The sequence below is a fragment of the Ooceraea biroi genome, chromosome 7, assembly GCF_003672135.1.
Source record: "Ooceraea biroi isolate clonal line C1 chromosome 7, Obir_v5.4, whole genome shotgun sequence".
Taxonomy (NCBI): domain Eukaryota; kingdom Metazoa; phylum Arthropoda; class Insecta; order Hymenoptera; family Formicidae; genus Ooceraea; species Ooceraea biroi.
The window spans coordinates 3,195,189-3,214,943 of NC_039512.1; the positions used below are offsets into that span (position 1 = coordinate 3,195,189).

At 40.0% G+C, this 19,755-nt stretch overlaps 1 protein-coding gene across 8 annotated transcripts in view; it reads left to right on the top strand.

Annotated features, from left to right (window-relative positions):
• LOC105277610 (dopamine D2-like receptor) overlaps nt 1–19,274 on the top strand; it is a 230,218-nt gene extending 210,944 nt beyond the window's left edge. For 5 of the 8 annotated variants that reach the window (XM_011336076.3, XM_020031101.2, XM_011336077.3 and 2 more), the window contains exons 3-8: nt 2,551–2,660; nt 4,250–4,502; nt 6,797–6,897; nt 13,238–13,432; nt 16,219–16,712; nt 17,625–19,274. In XM_011336076.3, coding sequence (XP_011334378.1) covers nt 2,551–2,660; nt 4,250–4,502; nt 6,797–6,897; nt 13,238–13,432; nt 16,219–16,712; nt 17,625–17,833 — 1,362 coding nt within the window. In that variant the 3' untranslated portion in view covers nt 17,834–19,274. The remainder of the gene's footprint in view (nt 1–2,550; nt 2,661–4,249; nt 4,503–6,796; nt 6,898–13,237; nt 13,433–16,218; nt 16,713–17,624) is intronic. The other 3 variants (XM_011336080.3, XM_011336082.3, XM_011336083.3) reach the window with 3 other exon arrangements.
• Nucleotides 19,275–19,755: the final 481 nt, after the last annotated feature.

The window sequence follows — 19,755 nt, forward strand, 5'->3', positions numbered from 1 at the left end:
TTAGGACATATGTTTATATGACCTTTTCTTCTTAAAATAAGCCAAGGAATATCCTCCTTAAGTTTGTCTACTTACTTAGGAAACACCCTGTATATAGAAGTTCTATTGTATATATATATGTAGAAATTTTTCTATATATTCTTTTATATAATCGCTTTAGAATCTATATATATATATATATATATAGATTCTAAAGCGATTATATATATATAAGCCAAATACCACTCACTCACTCACTGACTCATCAACGTGCAGCCCGAACCACTGCACCTATCGACTTGAAATTTTAAGGGTATATTCCTACTATCACGTAGGTGCTCGCTAAGGGAGGGTTTTCCGAAATTCCACCCCTAACGGGTGAGAAGGGGTAAAATGTATTTTATTTAATTCTACACATAAATATCGCGGGCGAAGCCGTGACGGGGGATGCTAGTAATTTATAATTAAGTATATTCCCGCGATCTCAAAAAATTTCTATCAAAGTTTTCGAGATATGGTATGATACGATAATTCGAAGCATAAAAATGTAGACAACTTGCGAAAAAGTCGGAGTCTTACCGGAATCATAGGAGGAATCGCGTGCGAATTGCGATAATAAGTTCTTCATTTCTTGAAGACTTGAATTTGATTTATACGCAACGTGTGCCACGCGCTACACGTCGCAGAGCAGGTCAATGGAGTAATCATATCTCGTTTCCCATTATCCGCCGGGGTTGCTCGCGCAAACGTCCGCGGGCGAAAACAGCCCTGTAGGGATGAACGTGGAGACAGATATGTGACCGAGTGTTTCAAACGGGTTTCGGCCGTCGGTTATTTCGCACACGAGGCACGAACGTTGCAAATAAATCAAGGCTCCTCTGGCGGAAGCCAGAGGAGGATTCACGGGGGCGGTGAGTGGGCACGCTTTCCTGAATGAATAAAAGAGGCAGGCAGAAGGAGGCACAGGAATGGCGAAGGGACGGAGAGGATGGTGAGTCAACGTGGAATGTCGAAAAGGGAGGATGAAGCTCACCTCTCGATCCATCGAGTGGATGTCTCTTTTGATTCATGGACTGAAAATACTTCGGCGATCTTTTTCATATCACATTCTTGAACTGATCGTCTTTTCAGTAAACAAGAAGAAGAAGAAAAGTCTCAATTATTTGAGTAATGAAGCTGCAATGATCTCGGTTTAATTTATATAATACATAAATCCCATTAAAAGCTTGGATTATAACGAATATTGCAATAAATTCTATAACAGTTTAATTTATTTCACATTTATCTGTGTCTTTACCTTGTTTTAATCTATTGCACTTATCGAGCAACGACGATTAGCGGCAAAAATAATTGCGTAAACTCTTGCAAAATGGAACTGCCTTGGAAAACAAATTTAGAAACAAGTGCTAAGTGTTAAATACTGCAGATTGGCCTGAAATCTGAAATTGGAATGCTATGCTGCTCCACTTTACACACAATTATCAAAAGTCAATAGCAAGTATAAAATATAAATTTACGCGAGCAAATATAGGTTCCGCGTATCAATAATACTTTGCGATTCGAAGCAGATCCAAGCTTTTTCCGCGATTGCGGTGAGGAAGCAGCGGCATTGGATCAATCTCTTATCAGCGGAGATACGAGGTTTCGCGACGCGCGCAGGAGGATCGAAATAAATAATCGGCGCTTGTAATGTAGGCCGCGACGATAAAACGCATCGCGCATATTGCACCGATGCACGATGTAATCGGGATGCGGCGGACCGTCCGCTTGAAAAATGCATCTGGCGCTCGTTTGAATTCGCTGGCAGCCGCCAGCACAATGCTTGTCCAGCGATGTGCAAAATCGCGTGCGACATACGATCGTTTCGTGAGCGAGAGCGCGCGATTTTTGGACGAGATTATTTCCATCTACGAGAAGAGACGAATGGGACAGGAACGTTTTTCAAGAAAAACACGAGTACATTCCGAATTGATTTCTCTCTCTCTCTTCTTTTCTTTATTATGTAAAACATTATTGGTCATCATATACATATCATTTCGCTAATATCGTCAAAAGAGCGTAACGTACATGATTGTTTTTCGATTTAGCGTAATTTTGATGAAATTTTTTGATGAATATTGATGATTTTATCGATAATCGGAATTTGTGGATTATTATTAGCACTACGAGCAAAACATGTTTTTCAAATTTATTTGAGAAGATTATATGTAACAAGAAAACATTGAACGTCTCTTATTGTAAAAATGGGAGCATTCTGTATCAATCAAAATACTATATATGTTTATATATAGTATTTTGATTGATACAGAATGCTCCCATTTTTACAATAAGAGACGTTCAATGTTTTCTTGTTACATATAATCTTCTCAAATAAATTTGAAAAACATGTTTTGCTCGTAGTGCTAATAATAATCCACAAATTACATGAAACACAATCATGAAACCATGATTGTGTTTCATGTAAAACTCGATCTAACAAATGGTGATAGAATACAAGTCTATTAGATCATCATCGCAATGCATGAATTCTATTTTCACTTTGAGATGAATTTGTCCTGTTTATCTTTGCAGGTGAATGGATCCTGGAGTTTGCCCGGGTTTGTTTGTGACTTTTATATCGCGATGGATGTAACCTGCAGCACCAGCTCCATATTCAATCTCGTGGCTATTTCAATAGACAGGTAAACATTGCTCCTTTATTCACACAAGAAACAAGAAACAAGAATGCGGCGAGATATCGCATTTGGAAACCCTCTCACAGATAGGACACGCTCTTTCGTTCTCTTCTGAATATTTAACAATTCACCCGTTCAAGATCATTTCGCCGAGGTCACGTAATATTGATCGTAAAACCACAAACGAGTCATCAATATTATTCCGCATGAAAAACATCCTCATCTTTTCATGAAGCAAGTAAGACGCACGAAAGCGTATCGTGAATAATGTTACGAAACTTTGAAAATTACATTAAATTATTTGCATATTTGCGAAATAAAATAAACAAAATACTGTAATATATTGTATCAAAATGTATTACAGTACTTCGTTAAATTTGTTTATTGCATTGCAACAATGAAAGACGCATTAAGGTTCAAGCATACGCATTTGCTGCTCTCGTAGCCGCGGAGATTATCGGAAAAGTTCGAAAATCGGGAAAAGGTGGAGTAGGCTGATTTCGTCGGTCTACGTGCCCTGAATGCAATTCGACGAAAACCACAGCGATGCTTGAAATGCAACTCGTTGATAGGGAAATTAGATACACTGGGGCCTTTTACTTTACTATACCTTTTTCAACTTGCTGATCACACACGTTCTATTGACAAAAGGGAAATAAATTATTAAAATCCTAACAATAATGTAAATACGTATGGTTTTGTCATGATCAAAGATGCATAATTACGTATAATATAAGTCTCTGACAAATATAACTACTTAATATCATAAAATTCTAAAATATTCAAATTGAACTTAACGTAACATTTAACAAGTTTATCTAACATCGAAGAATCCATAACAATTTTTTGCTAAGACAAATTTGCTGAGTATACTTAGATCGTTGCAAGCGATGCTCAAAGCTTCAAAAACGTTTCGAAAGAAGGTCTCCAAAGAAACCTCGGACTTTAAGATTGTTTTGTATCATCTCCTCCGAACTTTGGAAATCTCTGAGACTCTGAGACTACACGGCTTGGAAATAGTTCAGCTTTTACGGTTCTTTCATTCCTCCGTAAGACGTTTATATTATCAACTAGAAATCTTCACAAGCGGCAAAAGTACACGTATTCAAAGCAAACACGAGACAGTCGTTAACTTCATTAATCGATACCTTTCGAAAACGCGTATATACGGATAACGGATCGCGCGCTCGCGTGCGCGAATTAAACGCGCGTTATTATATTATTGTGCATTTAACAGTATTTCAGTATGATTATACAGTACACATTATTACGTTATTATTACATAATACACGTTACAATAATAATAATAATACGCGCACATAATGTTCTCCAAAATTCAATTGCACCTTCTGTTATTCGTGTGTAAATTTTGTTCGGGGATTTGCTTTATCGCAGAACAAAGACGCAATTAACAAACAACAATCAGTCGACGCAGTAATTGTGATAAACGCAAACCATTTACATTTATAAAATACAAGTCCATCCACCTTGCGAAGGATGGACGAAGGATCCGCGTTTCGCCGTTTCGCGACGATGTGCGATTCTCGGCACGCACGAGGAATTGCAAACGCACGCGAAGGAAATTTGAATTGCAGATACATAGCGGTGACCCAGCCGATAAAGTACGCGAAGCACAAGAACAATAGAAGAGTATGGCTGACGATATTGCTGGTCTGGGCGATATCGGCCGCGATCGGCAGCCCGATTGTCCTAGGCCTGAATAACACGCCCGATCGGACACCGGACCAATGCCTGTTCTACAATACGGATTTTATCATCTACTCGAGCCTGTCCAGCTTCTACATACCCTGCATCATCATGGTATTCCTCTACTATAACATATTCAAGGTGAGAGCGATGGTACCTGCAACAGCAATGCGCGCAAATCCGTCACCGTGCGATCCTATATCTCTCCCACTCTCCCTCTCTTTCTCTTTTCACGAACATTGGAAAACGTGATCAGTATTCTGCGATTGGCATGTCGGCACGCGATAGTGATCGTGTTTGATTTTTCTGTTTTTTGCAAATGCTTATTTGATGATACAGAGGAACAATTCAGTCATTGCGTCACACGAGATTAAAAATCTTTGAAAATTTTCGCAAGCTTTGAAATTTCAGAGTTTAAAGTTTACACTTTAAAGTTGCAAAAGGGAGAATATTCCAATTGAAAAGAGTATTTTTCAAGATTTCAATTTAAATGATTCTTTTAGGGTGGTGAAAAGAAACTGAAACTCGTGCATTTGCCTGATATATTCTCAGATTCCACGTTGTGATATCGAAGAAAATATTGCTCTTCTGTTTTACCTGGCACTTCAGCCTTAAAACAAAATTACCTCTTTTTGTCTCGATATAATGTAATAATAGAACTGTGTCTTTTCTTATTACATGCACACAGTATGTTACACGTACGAGGGAAAAAGTCTTTCTCCCTCTCTCTCTCGTTCTCTCTCCCTCTTCTCTCAGAAAGATTGAAAAACGCTGATATTAATAGGTCAGGCCGGTTAGTGGAAAATATAGGATCACACGGGTAATGGATATTGTGCACCGCAAACGTATACTTGTTATAAATTAAATAAACCATCATTATACCGCGCACCGCGGATACAAATCGCGAGCGACTTAACCGATTTCCACATAACAGGATAAAAATTAGCGAGCTGAATCGACAGATTACTGAAACGTAACTGCGACCGACAGCAACTGCGACCGGGCTCGCACGAGTTCGATTGACTCTGCACAAATTAATTAAAATCTTGAATAACGCGCGCGTGAGATCGAACACATTTGTGTTGTGAATTTAATAATTGTCGCGCGCACGGCAAATCCGCACAAAGAACGCGATGAAATATTGTACATTTCAAGGATTCCGCGCGTAAAAGAATTCGATTGCTGTCTTTGTAGCGAAATCGACGCATGCACGCGATGACAAGACGCGAAGGGAATTATCACGATTACAAAAGGGTAAAAATTTATTCGCGCTTCTTTTATTTCCGTGATTATTTCAGGAACGTGAACCGATCGCGAAATTGGCTTCGCCATGAAAGGTGCCTCGTGCAAAGGCAAGCCCGCTATCTTCGTAATTTAATTGTCACGTATATGCTGCTGGAATTAATCCGCCTTTGTTATTGTCCGCGGAGGTTTTTTTAATTACGCTATTCTTGGAATTGAGATCCGAGGGAAAGGCAATAACACGAATTGAACAATTGGAATGCAACAAGAGATAGTTTCACTGTACATCGATCTACGTAATTGACTTTTTAGGTGTTTATCGGATTTCTTGGATTTAATATGCTCGTGACAAAAATTGTGCGCCAACTTTATACGACCAATATTTTGATTGCAAATGGAATAAAGTGCATTATAATTTACAGGCAGTTACTATTATTATATTGCGGTCGGTTGTAAATATGATTATTCTAGCAATTGTCGCGTTGGTATATGCAATATTTTGATTAGACTGTTAATTTCGTACTTGCGGCTGTCGCATGTGGATAATGCCTGCGAAATGCTCTAGTAACGTTGATATATGGCTTTTGTTTTCAATATAATGTTACTGTATTATTCATACAATACGTTACACCATTGGTTCACACGTCGCATAACATTGGAGCGCAAAATATTACGTCATTTGCAGAGAAAGAGAGAGAGAGAGAGAGAGAGAGAGAGAGAGAGAGAATATTATCAATTGCAAATGATAATAATAACCATCTCTCTTTCTTTTTCCCTTCCCAAAAATTTTAATTGCAATAATTACGTGAAAAATTGTTTATTCGGCAGATGAAACGGAAAAATTTTTTTATTCATGGTAGCGCAGAAATGTTCCTTTCAAATGTAACGATTCGTCATAAAATATAAATATCGAAAAATAAATGATTGCGCACGTTTGCAGAAGAAACGGGTCTTTTCAAAGCAGTCGAACAAGCAGCAAAATATTATCGTACTTAGCGGCGCAAAGATTTCCTTTCGCAAAACTGTCGAAATAAATCTCGTTACTACGTTACAGTAGGCGCTCGATAGCACATCTCGGGGGTGTTATCTGCAGGAATCTTCCGGTCGAGATTTATGTTCCGTATTTATGTCTCCTGACCCCTCCCTCCCCGTCTGATTTATGTCACAATGTAGGTTTCAATTGACCGTTTCAGGCTCTACGAAACAGAGCGAAGAAGGCTCGTGCCAGCAGAAAACCGAATTTAGGCGATATAAAGCCAGGAAGCATTATCGAGAATATCGCACACACGCGCAGGTGAGTACCCGGCTGCAAACCGCCCGTTAAATATTTAACTGGCATTTCTTATCGGCTGCGAAAGTTACAGTACGGAGACAATATTGATTTTCGTAATTCTCTCTCTCTCGAAAGATGTTCTTTGATTAATTTCCGTAGGAATTTCACTTTGCAATTAGACCATCCTTGTTCAGCTGAGAAACTAGAATTTTAAAGATTTTTTTACAAATTCTGAAATCATTTTGACAGTGATATTAAATTTTAGAGAACGTGAATCTTTCTCCTGTCAATTTCTTGAAAATGAATTTCATTTCGCAGAATATTCTCTAATGTTAATTTAATATAATAATATACCTTTAAACGTGATGTAAATAGTTTCATATGTGTTTTCCGTGAGAGAGAGGTATAGGAAAATTGTTGTCGTATGTGCTGTATCTTTGACTAACAAAGAGCTGCTGTTCTGCATGCAAATATATACACATATACACAGTGTCGTCAGCTTCTCTCCTTGCTCTGCTATTTCACACTTCTGCGTAAAATTTTGCGAAAAACAGATACAGCGTAAAGTCCAGTGAAAAAAGTGTTAATAGAAATAAAGGCTAAATCGGTTTGAAAACGCTTTCCTGCTTGGCTGACTCCGCGTTTGTTTGGCGTCTCCTGCAGTCAAATCACCAAATACGAGCGCTGCTTTAAACAATTGAGTAAACTAGGATGTGAAAACCAACGTAAAGCGATTTATGAACATACAAATTGCGATTTATAAATATTTTATGACACGCACAACTTCATGCATTCTCGAAGCATTGCATTCTGCGATCTCCATGCAAGTGTACGTCTATAAATTCTTGGATTTTTAATTCCTCCTGTGTCCCTTAATTCTCCCTCTCGGAATCCTTGCTGAATCTGCGCTGCAGATTCACTCTTGAGAGTAATCTATTAGATCGTGGAATTTCTCGTTTCTTTTTTTTGCTCGGACATGAACAATTGTTATTGCATTGATCAAAAATATATAATTCTTTACATAAAATACAATACAAAGCCTATTATTGTAATATTATTTCATGCAATATTATTTACACAGATATACATTTTTCTATATAAAACGCTATTATTTATTACGCTCATATTACACACAGTTGGAAAATTTGTGTTTTCTTATTAAAAAATATGCTGGTTAACATTTTTGTGTTAAATATTTAACACATTCATGTGTTAATTTAACATGTTGCTGTTGTGTTAATTCAACTCAAGTGTTAAATTTTTAAAACAACTAAAAAAAGTGTAAAAATTACACATTGTGCACCTATTTTTAATTTTACACAATAAATATGTTCCGTATTATTAGCGACAAGTTTTATCTGTTAAAATTTACAGAAAACTATGTTGAGAGTAAAGATGTATGTAAAAATAACTTTTTTTTCGAGTTAATTTTATCATTAAAAATATGTTGATTTTACACAAAATTTATTTCAAATTACTTCGCAGTTTGCATTCATTTTGGGTTAAAATATTAACATAATATTAGTGTCACCATTTAACATATCCATATTATGTTAAATTAACACAAAAATTTATGTGGACCGTTTGGGACATGTGATATCTGTTAAATTTAACACAAATTTTTCACCTGTGCAGATTATATTATTCACGTGCAAGCATATTGCTTTTCACATAAATTCTAATTACAAACAGCAGTTTCGTCCATACAAACAATGTGATGAAACTACTTTTGTAACTCTCGAATGGTTAACAGTTAAAAATAAAAATAAAAGCTTCTGTTTCCAATTGAACTTCGGGAAGCAAATAAATAACAAGCTCGCGATTGATTTCAATCCGAGCTTTAGTAATAAATCAATTACTCCGCTTAAAACTGCAAAGGACGCGGCAAGCTCACGGGCGCGATACCTCCGCGCCATTTCGCTGCGGATAAATCATCCTCGAATCGAATAAGGAAACTACGGGCTGAGAAAAGGAGAGGGATATTCGGCGATTTCGGGATAACCATCCCCGGGATAACGGATCTAATCAGGATTGATTCGCGCGATCCGCGCGACGAATCGTCCCTCGGGGAGACGCCGAGGGAGGAAATTTATTCATGCGCTCCCCTCGCGAGCCGTTATCCGGCGTGATAAGCACGAGGAGACGAGGGTGGCCACCCCCGGGCACCTCCTGGCCTTCATCCCCGTCGATGCGCGACGATTCTTTTCAATTTTCGCGACCGCGCGAAAGGCTTGCATTCCAACGAGACAATGTCTCGCGCAGATTGGCGAACGCCAGCTGGAGGCGTGCGAATTAAGGGATACTGCGGGGGCCCGGGGGTTAGCAGCTCCCGGGGTATCCTCCGGATAATTCGCTTTTCTCGCACGCCTCCACCTTGCACGTGCTCTCATTTCCGGCGAATGCCGACTGGGGGCTTGGCCTCGTCTTGAATAGCCAACTACTTTTCCAGACCGGCTTAATCGCTGAGCTTTTTGCTCGCGTTTTCCGCTTGCTGAGCGCGCGCGCGCGCGAGTATGCGTCTCTCGTCATCATCCGTCCTGCGCGATGCAGCTCGCGTCGGATCTCACGCCGAATTGAATATTATCGGGAAAAACATTTCGCGATGATATTAACGTTGACGTTTATGAGGGTATATTTATGATGTAGCGTGACGTACAGACGTCTACGTGTTAAAACTTTTGAGGAGTAGGTATATGTAATATGGGATCAGAGAATTAATAAATCAAGATAAAATTAATATAGTTTGCTTTAAGCAGACGATATTGATTGTTGAGAATAGGTTTTTCTACGTTTTAAGGAAATTGAGCGACTGTCGAGAGGATACAAGTGGTTTAATAAAATGCTAGCAAGGACAGTTTATAGTCATCATGATTGGAACGAATATTCGTGACCGAATAAAATTCGCTCAGCCACCAATGTATACGACGTCGTAAACCGAAGTGATAGTATCGGTGTTTATTTATGTGTAACGATTTATCTATACATCGAAATCGGGTATAAAGGTACTCACTGCTCGTGAATTCGATATTAGGATTATTTACCCCGCAAAGTATCGTGAGATGTCGCCTTTAAAGAATGTAATAAAATATTTCTACTTTAACATGCCGCCTCTCTCTGTTCTCCCTCTGTTGTATATTTATAATTTTAGAAAAATATATATGCGCTTTTAACGAATGTGTTATATATATAATACATAATATAAAACGATAATGAGTTCTCTTCACTTCTTCAGTTTCTTTTCTTATATTAAAAAACTTAAATTTTTTAGATATAAATTGGAAAGATAATGACCATCCATTAATGTTAAATTAAAAACGCAAACTGGATTTTAATGACCCGCGACGAGATCTTAGATTTCGATTAGCTAAAGCTGGTCTCTACTTTGGATGAAAAGTTTACCTTCTTATTTAGTTACTAAGATATTTATTATTGGAAGTTAAGAAGTTCCGGGCAAAGATCCAATCAAAGTTTTATTCGAGAAAACTCCTAATTTTGTGAAAACCGCAAATTCGTTGAAGTAGAGTCTTCGATTTGTGGACCAGGAGAAGAAGCAATAAGAAGAAATACCTTCTGGATCCAGAACGATGCGCAACTAAAGAGACATATACGACTGTAAACATCCGCCTCTCTGGCTACCTAAGAAATTTTCGGAAAATATTAAGATACTTCGTTAAGTAGCTGGGTCCAGCCGCGATGTTGGAGTAAACGAAACTTCCTCCTGACAAACTCGTGTTTACCTTTTCCTCCCAGTGAAGGGTGCGGAAAATCTTTAAGCATTTAAGTGCTTAAACGCGTAGGAAGCACGTACTTCGGAAAAAGTAACCGAAAAACAAACACCTGCCGCTACAATGGCGTTGCGGCAGCCACAAAAATCTCATTTCAGTTGAAACGTGGAAACGGAATCTTTACTTCGTCTTTTACACTGAGAAAAAAACTATTGCATTTATTATAATTTTACAATTTTAGAAAGCCATTGTAAAATTAAAGTCTAGCAAAATATATTCTCTAACTCTTAATTATATTTTACTATGCACTTATATATATATTATATATAATTGCAAATACAAAATCTTTTTTCTCAGAGGTATATATTATAAAAAATATTTATCTAGGATCGACGCGCGCGGAGGAACTTGGCGAGACTGTAAAAAAAAGAAAGTTTAATATTAATATTAATATTAAGTTTTTATCGCTATAATGTTGAGTTTCATAAAACTTTGTTAATCTACTTGCACACAATAAGATTGTCCATTACACGCAAGAACACTTAATTAATCATTACAATCTTTTTTACGATAATTGATACATTGTCACAAAAAACATTGTAATCCGGTTTAATCATAACTTAATATCTAAGAGATGTTATATTATAAAAACGAATAGGCTTGAAAGTTTCTTCTCTTGAAATTTTGCTTCGAGATCGCGCTTAAAATGGCGAGTTCAGGCGTTACCGATAAATTAGACTTAGGTGTTTACAGTCGCACAAGTTTCTTGATACGCGTTTTGATATCTCTTCGGGGTGCAATGCATCTGACGTAATCTGGCACCCCGATTAATCCTCCACGCTGGCCACGTTGTCCCTTTATCGACCCCATGTTGGCCACGCGCGTGAAGAGAAATTCGGTCGAAAGCACCAAATTTTGATATTTACCTTGGCAATCTAATGCAGGGATCCTGTTGCTGCGGCACGCGTACCTTGTCCCGAGGCTACCTTTATATATGCACACATACACACATACATATACATAGGGCTTTTATTGGATTTTCCCCAATGGTCATTATAATTAATAATTATTCCGTGTGACGACGCATACAAAGTCAAAACTGTTTGGGTTGCTCATTAATTCCAAATAAAGGAAGAATGCTGATTTTAATTAAGATTGCAGAATTTATTGAAAATAAAAATCTATTTATATAAAATCGCGTTTTATCTATGATAATGCTTGAATATTCAAGATTATTTCGATAAAGCTTTGTTTGTTGCATTTCTTCTAATTTAATGTTCAGAAGTTTTTGTTAATTTACGTTCTCTTATATACACGCGCTAATATTTCATTCTCAATGTTGAATTATTGCTTCATACTGTATGTGATGAAAAATATACATAGGCTTTATCTTTTGGAACACTGTACATGCATCTTCATTAATTTAGCAATCCATTTTAGCTTACTAAAATTGATTGCTTTAAAGCAAACGCATTCTCAGAGATTTATCGTTACATGTCATAATTGCTTGCTTAGCCATAAAGATGAATTTTCTCGCGTAGGAATGTTCTTTGTCGGCAATAAGCTCACTCGTGTCTGCAAACGTATACTTTATCCTGCGTAAAAATGTGCACTCTTCGCGCATATGCTGCATCATGCTTCAAGCAGGCGATTTTCAAAGGTACCGCTTGATGTCACAGCGGAGAATATCATAGATGCGGTGTGTAGCTTCGCTGTGGAGTTCAATAATGTAAAGTTTAACAGCGAAACTCCTCTGATCGCGGGTCGGGAAGCGTTAATAAAGCTTACGCCAGCAGCTCTGAAATCGCGGCCTTCCGCCGAACGTGGAGATTAGTTTGCAATGCAAAACGAGTTTTGTGCGAGTTCAAGGAAATTCAAACACATCGTAACGCGATCCCGTATTATTCGAATGACTGAAGTTCCGACAATATCGTTCGGAGAATATTCTCAAATAGATTTGAAAAAGCTCACGGCGAGTCTGATTGGATGTTCCAGTGCGCACTAGTGCACACCAAAAGAATTGTCATTCTTTTGGCGCATGAACAAATAAGGCATGAGGTAAAGTTGCTTGCGTAAAATCCGAGATATCTCTGATACAATTTATTTAATATTAAAACTAGTGAAATGTATATTAGGAATTTTATCTATGAGGTGTTTATATTGTATTTGTATTATATCTTTACATTAAAAAGAAAATATATATCTTTACAAATAGATTCATGTACAACAGTTACTCCGCGTGGAATGTGCTTTTTAACGATAATAAAAATCAAATGTGCGGCACATTCCAAATAACAAATTAATTTTTTATTGAACACCGAGTAACTCGGAAAGGGAGAAGAGCCTACGAGAGGAGATCGTCGTGTTTTTCATAATAAATCGATCATTCTCATAGAAAAACGAAAAAAAGCATAAATCGCTATTCGATGCCTTCAAAGAAAGAAAAGCAGAAGAAAGAACAGCAATGTTCTGTCATTCAGGATCCTGCAGGTCCTGCGAAAAAAGTGAGTGTTCTTACTTTGTGCATGGTAGATATTTGGCGGATTAATGCAGGGGGATGCGAGATGAAGGAGAAACGAGGAAGTGCATGATAGGTGTAGAGGCTTTTCTAGAAACTTTTGACTAAGATCACGTAGTGGGTATTCTGTGGCAAGGTTCGCGGAAACGGCGCTGGGAGCGGCTGCCCTGGTGGCACCTGGGATCGAGGAACCGACGAACACCGCTTCCGGCAGCAACGAGGATGAGGACGAGACGCCTCTCGATCCCGTTGTCGTCATCTCCAACGACAAGAGCACGGAATTCTTCTTAGCCACGGTCGTCGAGGAAGCAGCGTAAGAATTTCATCATATCTCTCTTTCTGTCCTCTCTACCCTTTTCCTATTACGTGGTGTCCCGTACTCGCAACTGGCGAAACGAAGATCGGAATTTTTCTTTCAACGACATCGGATCGCATTGTCATGCCGCAGCGCGACGCGACGCAATTCGTAGTGCCGACCGATTCTCTGTCTCCCGCCGAGAAATCGAGCAATTTACTGTCTTTGAGGATCATTAGACGATATTCGGCTCGAAAGGTGTACACTTCCGGTGACAGCGCGGGATGACGTCAAATGATCAAAGGAGCAAAGGGGGAAAGAATCGCGCTAATGTCAAATTAGATTTCTCTTGCGGAATTTGAAATGCCGAAATCTGTCGTACGATTCCTTTAAGTTTGCTTTCTTTTTTTCTTTCTTCCCTTTTTTGGCAGAAGTTATGCTATTATTTTCCGCTCAATGTCTCGTGTAATTATCCAGCTAGTCGGCATGGGAGGAAAGGAACGGCACGCTAAATAAAGCAAATGAGCGCGATTCAGACGAAACGTGGATTCGGTGGTAGCGAGCAATAATTATTTCCTTGCCTCTTCCTGGAAGGGAGTTCCGGACACGACGCTAGGAAGTCGCTTTGAGTCGATCAAAAGTTTCGGTCTGCTGCTTAATTGGCCAATTGGGAGTCTTTAATTAAAGGATATTATTTCTGTCTTACGTGACGCGCAAACTTTGCGCCATCGTATCCCTTTTATTATGGGTATTCCTTGGATCACTTGTAACGTGAAAATAATTGCAACTTGCAAGTCTCGATTTTTGAAAGAATAGAAAGAGAGAAGACCGTTGTGTTTGTCTTGTCTTTTTCTTATAATGATATAAAATAATCATGCAATACATAGAAATAGAAAGTACGGTATATATTATATTATATAAAGCTACGAAATTAAAAATTATTTTCAATGTATTGCAGTAGTAATTTTATTGTTTTGCGTTATAATCTTCTCATTAACACACATTGCCTTAACACTAATCTTATATCTAAACTACTTAAACTAAACTTAATCCTAGACTTAATCTTAAAACGTGTGGATATCCGTGGGCCAAAATTATTTTCAATGAAATGTTCAAAGAAGGAAAATAGAAATCCTGATAGTTATTTCTCTAATAACTTTATTAAAAGTGTAAATAGTTAGTTACTAATATCGATACGTGTACAATTTTAACAATTATACTACATTCATAATGAACAATGAAAATTTTTACTATTTGTTTCTTGAATAGTTTCGCATTTATAACATTTTTAAAATTGTAAAATCACTCATTTAAACGTTGTATTTTCATGAGACACTTGTATCAGCATTTTCATGGAACACTTGTATCAGCATTCCGAAAAAAGCTATAATCCTTTACATTGCATATAAAAATACCTAAAAAAAACAACATGTATAAACAATCGAAGGGTGGATTTTAAACGATTATTCGACATTGATGTTCGATATGATTGGCAGGTTTGTGCGCTCGAAAGCCCAAGGGAAATGAAAAAAATTCGCGATTGCTCGCAACGCAACAGTGACGAACGGAAGCCGGTGATCTCGCGGTTCGTTCATCTTCTTCGTCCTTTTGATCGCGATAGAATGGCGGCGGGTCCAGCAGCAGCGACAGCCGGCTTGTGCGTGCCTCTCTATCGACAATTTCCAAAACCCCGTACAAAGCCCGCGCACAATACTCGTTTAATGGAAACTCGTCGCTCCGATAGTAATTCGGAAGTTCGCGGGCTAATCGCGATAGGCGGTCCCTTTGTCCCGACGCGTGCGTGCAATTTGCATCTAGCCGCTCGCGTTACCTTTGAAAACGGGCCAATCAGCTGCGCGCGCGCGGCCGGTTTCACGGTTATTAATTAAGGGCATGTTTTCAGGGGGGTTCGCTCGCGAGCTGCGGCACCGCCGTTTATTTTGCGATGCGATCGCGATGTTTCTCTTAACTGAACGAGAGATTTTCTGGGCGTGTGCGCAATGCGATTTCTAGCAGCGTTGGTGTAGTTGCCTGTTGCAGTTTTCTGTCTCTTTCTTTTTCCTCCTCCTCTCTCAAAACAACATGCGGTTTATTGTTTTAACATTATGCAACAATCGTGTGTGTAATTATTTTAATGTGTAGAACAATATTTTGTATCCAATTTTAGTACAGTAGATAAAAAGTAAATATTCAAGGTATTTTAATCAAGAAAATGATATTTTGTTGTTTATCTAGGACGTTTCTTTTCCTCTGTATACCTTTATCTGTGAAAAATGTAAGACTTGTTATTACTTGCATGCATATTTTAATAAATGCTGTTAATATGTCTCCCTATGATCCAGTTTATTTGAATATTAAATTGTTACACAGTCCGACATTTTGCGTAATGCTTTCAAAAGTCTTCATAATTTGATTGCAATATTAACGAAACATGTACTCTGCAATGATATGTACTAGAAAACATTATTAAAATATAACTTAATTAAAGTGGTTTATAATCATCTTGCATAAAAAAGCAATATCACTCTCATCATAATTTTAGTCATCATGATTATAACTTTTAAATACTAAGCAAAAGCACTTCTTGATGCGAAATGCTGACACTCTAGAATATCTCTCCGCTCTCTGATCAATTCAACGTCAACTCTCATTTCGCTATGTGAGATCCAGCTTTCGCGATTCTCGCGCAAGATCTCGGACTCCTAGCCGGCGTTTGTCGGCTGATTCCCATCTAACACATAATCTCTACCATCAAGTCAATCGAAATGGATGAGTGTCGAGTCATTCTGACACTCGAATCGCAGTTGTCGTTTCAGCGCGGTGGCGCAGGCTCAGCTGAGTGGGACCCAGCACGGCGTGCAGCGGAGCGACTCTTCAGGGTACGACGGCGCAGCGAGTAGCACGATGATCCACGAGCCGCTCGAGACGAACTCGAGCCCAAGCCCGAACCCGCGGATCACCTCGGGTCCGCCGTCCTCTTCGACCTCGTCGTCGCCGCCGCCGCCGCGCGGCGGTACTAGCGTGTCCTCGGCGACCCAGACGAAGAAGAACGGCAGCAACAATGGCGGTGCGAGCAAGCAGGAGCTGAAGAGGCTGAAGAGTGCCGGCTCGCTGCTGCCGCTGCAGCTGGCCAGGACGCCGAGCGTGCTATCGTCCTCCGGCAAGAAGGACCGCAAGAACGCGTCGTCCGGGTCAAGGTTCACGATATACAAGGCCAACAAGGCCAGCAAGAAGAAGAGGGAGAAGAGCTCGGCCAAGAAGGAGCGCAAGGCCACCAAGACCCTTGCGATCGTGTTAGGTAGGTTGCTCGCGTGCCGCTGCATTAATAAGCAGCTCACCCCGTCCCTCGTCTGCATTCGTTATTGATGGACTTTGCGGAACGCGGGGGTGGAACGAGAAGAAACGGAGCGGAGATGGATCGCGCGGATCCGGACGTGACCGGGCGTGCGGCTGAAAAATTGAGAGGTCACGAGATTAGCTGCACGTTGGGTGTGATAATTCTAGCGCGGTTTGCATCTGTAATTATTTTTTATTGACAATAAGCAGGTATTAAGGAACGTTGGTGCGCACGCCGGTTACTCTCGCGTGCGATTATTCTTTTTGCGGGTTATTGCTCTGCGAGCAATTATCCTGCTCGGAACAGAGGCTCGCTCGCGGGAATAAAAATGTTGACGTTGATGAGTGAAACGGCAAGAAATATCGCGCGTTGTGAAACTCTTGAAATTCTGTTCAGTTGTATAATGTTGGTTGAAAACTGTTGATTGACTGAAGACTGAAGCTTGTCGAAATTGATCTGAGTGAAGCTCGGTATAAAGTTACACGAAAGTAGGATTAGAAAGACAATTCGCGTCTCGCAACGCTACTTTGATGTCAAAGGATGAGTTAATAACAGGCACTGTTGGAGAAACTTAAGATACACTATTTATACAAAGTTCCTTTTGTGTATCCAACAGATAGTTAAAGAGCGGTAGACATTTCTTGAAACGTAATCAGATGAACATCAAGTATACACGTATAAATGAAGCTGCATGTTAAATAAAATTAATGAAGACAATTCTTGTAGACATAAATGTTGCATAAAGTCAGATATTAAATGATAAATAATGTTCTTAAGAAATAAAGTACTAGAATTGCTTATTATGTTATTTAATATACTTCGTGTACTAGTAACGTAATTATAATTGATCACCTTTCTTGTGATACATCGCAGGTGTCTTTCTGATATGCTGGGTGCCCTTCTTTACTTGCAATATCATGGACGCGATCTGCACGAAGCTGATGAAGGACTGTCAGCCCGGTGTGACAGCGTTCATCGTTACCTCCTGGTTGGGCTACATGAACAGCTTCGTGAATCCCGTAATATACACTGTGTTCAACCCCGAATTCCGTAAGGCCTTCCGCAAGCTGATCAGCGTGTAAGCGAGCGACTCGTCCCTCCCCAAAGAAGAGACACGGGACGACAAACGTGACTCAAGTGTGAATCGTCGTATTTGTGATGTAACAACGAGGCGGTAGGCTCTCGGTAAGCTCGCAACAGGTACTGTCGTCCCCGTATTTGGAATCGCGGCAGCTGCGTTTGCGTATCGGTTTTCGCGTGCCATTGCGCGTCAATCGTTTCCGAGTGAAAGAGAAAAGCCCCGGCGGAGCATCGTCCGCATTCTCAACTCGAGACGTATCCCCACGATACGGGTGAAGAACGGCAAGCATCGCATCTTCGGTAGCCGCAACTTCGTTTCCGCGATGCCCGCGCGAGACTTCACTGTGGAGAATATGACGAAAGTAGCGTGCAAATGAAAATTTGTCGTCACCTGACAAATTCCTTTCGCGTTTGCGCCTCAGAGAACATCATTTTTAATGATATTCGAAATTCACCGACGCGTTTGGATCGAACAAAACGGATGCGATGATCAAAGGTATCAGGCTTGTGGAGATATCGCTTGTCGCACGTTCGACGGGAAAGAAGCAATTTCCCGATGATCCTCGAGAAGAGAGGATAAAATTGACATTTCACTTGGTGAAAATTGACACGCAGTCGGACGCGGAGAATAGTCCGTCGACGAGTTCGTCGTTGTAGTATATTGCAATAGAATGATATGTCGTGTCTACGCGCGTGAACGCACCGTGATATCGAACTGTCGAGAAGACACGCTTGACGATGGAACTGAATCCTCTCGTGAGTGGCTCAAGTAATCGCTAAGTGAGACTTTTACGCGAAACGGAAAGCCGCGTGGCTCAATCGCGCGAATTAGGAAGAAATTTAGGTAATCTGCACAAAGAGCATCTCGAGCGTTCGTCTAGAAAGAGAAAAGGAGAGGGAGAGAGAGGGAGAGAAAAGCTAGTTACTAAGCTAATAACCGCGTTCTCGTATAAGGGTGGACCCCCTTGAAGATAATTTAAGTTCGCGAAAGCAGGTAATAATGAGATCCGAGAGAGAGTGCGCGCGGAGGATTAAAGCTGTTAGAGAGGTGTATTTATTATGCGAGCATATATTACACGTACACAACACTATACGTCTCTGTGGATAATTAAGTACGCCATGACAGTATTAACGTAGCATGTAAGGTATAGCAATATTTTTTCGCTCAAAGCAAAAGCAACCGAGACCGCCGTTTGTACGACGATACGTAGGAACACGCTACACATACTCGCGCGTCGCAGTGTGTGTCACTGTATGTATTTATATTTCGGTATACATAGAGAAAGAGAGAGAAAGAGAGCGAGAGAGTAAGAATGAGTGAGAGAGAACGGAAGAAAGAAAGAGAGAGGGGGAGAGAGAAATTACGTATACATTACATACGCTACATAAATGAACTTACGCCGTTCCTTCCACGATATACAGGGTGATGTCAAACGCGAGGTAGAAACTTTAGGAAAACGCAGAGAAGAAGATTAATTTTTGGGAACAGTGTACCCTTCGTAGACACTGGCTTGGACACAGTTAAGCAAGTTGTTACTGGATATCGGACAACTTCGAGCTGTGCTTCGAGCTGTATTGTTTCTCGGTTGTGCCGCAGCGAGGTCGATGTTTATCGAAGTTCATCCATGCAATAGCGCAACGAGAACGAGCTATTTTTCTGAATCACTTGGCTGGCAGTTCCTCGAGGCATTGTGTGCATACGTGACCTAAGTTCCGGCAGCCCTTCATTTCGTCCTGTTTTGCGGTCGAGCGTGCAGCCCGCCGTGACCGAATTTTCAAACATATCAGTACGAGTATGCAGTATAAGGTGGTGCACGTCCACTCCCATCAACTCCTGCCGAGATGCGTCTCCGCGCCGTGGCGTGATGCCGGATGGCTAATGAGAGTGACACGGATCGAGACGTAACCGAGCGAATTGATCTTG